Genomic DNA, 2,277 nt, shown 5'->3' on the forward strand with positions numbered 1-2,277 from the left:
CACCGGGCAATGGTTGCTGCTCTCGGTCATGTCCTGCAGGTTAGAGTCAGAGTTTCCAAGCTCCCTAGAGCGAGCCAACCCACTCTCCAAAACTTCCCTGTACGTGATCGTCTCCTTCTTGTTGCTGCTGCCACTGCCGCTGCTGCTCTCTTTGCTTTTCTGGTCAAAAGATTTGGATACAAAAGCCGTAAGTTCTTCCATGGCTGCCCGGTGATCTTATCCACAGAGATCCACTTGTTTTCGGTCGGAGATGTGGCCGTCCTCCGCACGCTGTTTTTGCACGTAGAAGATGGGCTGTATAGGGTTAGATCACTCCTGCTGTTATTTATGCCTTTCAATTTGAGATCACACTATTTATACATGGCTACCTCAGCCCAACCCCCAGCTCTCCCTGTCTCCAGCAATTACTGACTGCTCCATAGTCGCAGGCGGACTCCTAGCAGCTATCTCCCCCACCTCAGTCCAGCAATTGGCTTTCTTTTCATTTCATCACTCTTTGGCATCTTTGCACCTTGATTTAGGGAGGCGAAGAGGCAAAAGCGAAAAAGAGGGGGAGAGAGAGAGCGAGAGGGAGAGAGAGGAATAAAAGGGAGGGGGGGGAGAGGAAAACACGAAAATAGGTATCTGCATTCTGTAAATGGGTTGCAGAAATGAAAGTCGAGGAAGACTTAATTGATTGTAAGGACATCCTGTGCGTGGCAACACTGTGAGTAAAAACGGACCTAGCTAATCAAATAACTGTGCTCCTGCAATTAAATGTATCGCTGTCAAGAGGAAAAGAAAATGAGTGTTCAATAAAAAAGGTAATGAATAAAAAGCCGGAGATGTGCATTTGTTGTAATCACTGGAAATTCTACCTGGTTTGCTATTTAGCTAATTGCGCTTAATTAAGTGGTCAAAATAATCGGCGAACCAAAAATGCTGTTTTAAAAGTGTTGCCTGCTCTGGCGGGTGGGTGGGTGGGTGCGCGGAGGGGGACGTGTGTTGCAGTTAAACAAGTCGCGAGGTGTCGCGGAGATCCGTGTCGGTGTGTTCGGAGGATTTGGAGGGGGTCGCTTGGCTGAGGGGGGGCGGGGGGGGTTATCCATGGGTAGGGGGGCTCTCCAGATGCGTGTAAACATCGCAGGATCTGTTGTCTTGTTTGCTGGTATTATGTCGTCTGAAGATACTGTTGGGGAAAATTAAAATCTAAAATGTTTTTTGGACGTAGTGCTATCCTGCTGCGTGAAGCAGAGGGGTAATTTGTTAACACGAGAGTTTGTAGACGACAAATAGAGCATTAAATCGTCTCCCCCCCCCCTTTCTTTCTTCCCCAACGAAACCCATCCTGCCGGATTTAAGATAGAACTGGCAATAATTTCCCCACCTTGTTCTTGGTAGGCTGCTGTTATTTTTGTTGTACTCCCGGAATAATTATTATTATTCTGTGCGCTTGAATAGCTGCCTGAAATTCATCATCAGATAACAGCACCGGCATTTCTAGCGTCCCTCCGCACCGTTTGATCCTCACGCGGAGCCGACTTTCCAGCTATTTATTTCTATCTCCTCTCCTCGGGCTTTAACGCGAAGGGTTATTTGGTATTTGGAGGAATTTTGTCTTCTGGTCCTTGGGCTTTTTACGTCCTTCTCGTTCCCTCGCCTCGAGTTTGAGATAATCAGAGCCCATCATCACGCCACCCTCTGCTCTGAATCGCAACCAAAGGAGGCTCCTTGCCGGAGCAAGGGGCCATTGTTTCTTTTCCGGGGGAGCGTGGGACTGCTCTGAAAATTAGCAGAACGTTAAAACACTAAAAATACGTTTAATTAATCCGAAGGTGCCCCCAGCACCAGAGTTAACACCTCCACAGGAGGAGGGGAAAAAATAATAATCGAGGAAGCAATTAATAAAGGGCTTTAAAAGGAAAAAAATCAATCTCCCCCCGTGCGAATTTAAAATGATTATCTAGGGGACAAGGACTGATCATTTGATCTCGGCACTGCGGATATCCCTGACATTTATTATATTGTTGTGTCTCGGTGGCATCCTTCCTCCAGAGTTCATTTAACAAGTGAGGGAGCCGAGGAAGCCTTACAACTTAACAAACAGGTCTTGTCATCGCAAACGCCAATCAAATCCGAGGCTCTAATGTATATCACACGGCACCACATAAATAATAAAGGCAAACGATAGACGTGGAAGTAGCGTATGGCTAAGGAAAGATCCCGGCACGACACGCTGCTTGTGCCTCCCTCCTGCAGTCTGCGTGCTAAGGCTCGGTGCCGGATTGCTGCACACGC

At 47.5% G+C, this 2,277-nt stretch overlaps 1 protein-coding gene across 1 annotated transcript in view; it reads right to left on the reverse strand.

The window, feature by feature from the left end:
- The window catches only part of SHOX (short stature homeobox), a 10,939-nt gene extending 10,738 nt beyond the window's left edge, over nucleotides 1-201 (reverse strand). Inside the window, exon 1 of the mRNA XM_010580483.1 lies at nucleotides 4-201. Coding sequence (XP_010578785.1) covers nucleotides 4-201 — 198 coding nt within the window. The remainder of the gene's footprint in view (nucleotides 1-3) is intronic.
- Between the last annotated feature and the right edge of the window lie 2,076 nt (nucleotides 202-2,277).

The sequence above is a fragment of the Haliaeetus leucocephalus genome, unplaced genomic scaffold (genome assembly GCF_000737465.1).
Source record: "Haliaeetus leucocephalus isolate CR32 unplaced genomic scaffold, Haliaeetus_leucocephalus-4.0 Scaffold712, whole genome shotgun sequence".
NCBI lineage: Eukaryota > Metazoa > Chordata > Aves > Accipitriformes > Accipitridae > Haliaeetus > Haliaeetus leucocephalus.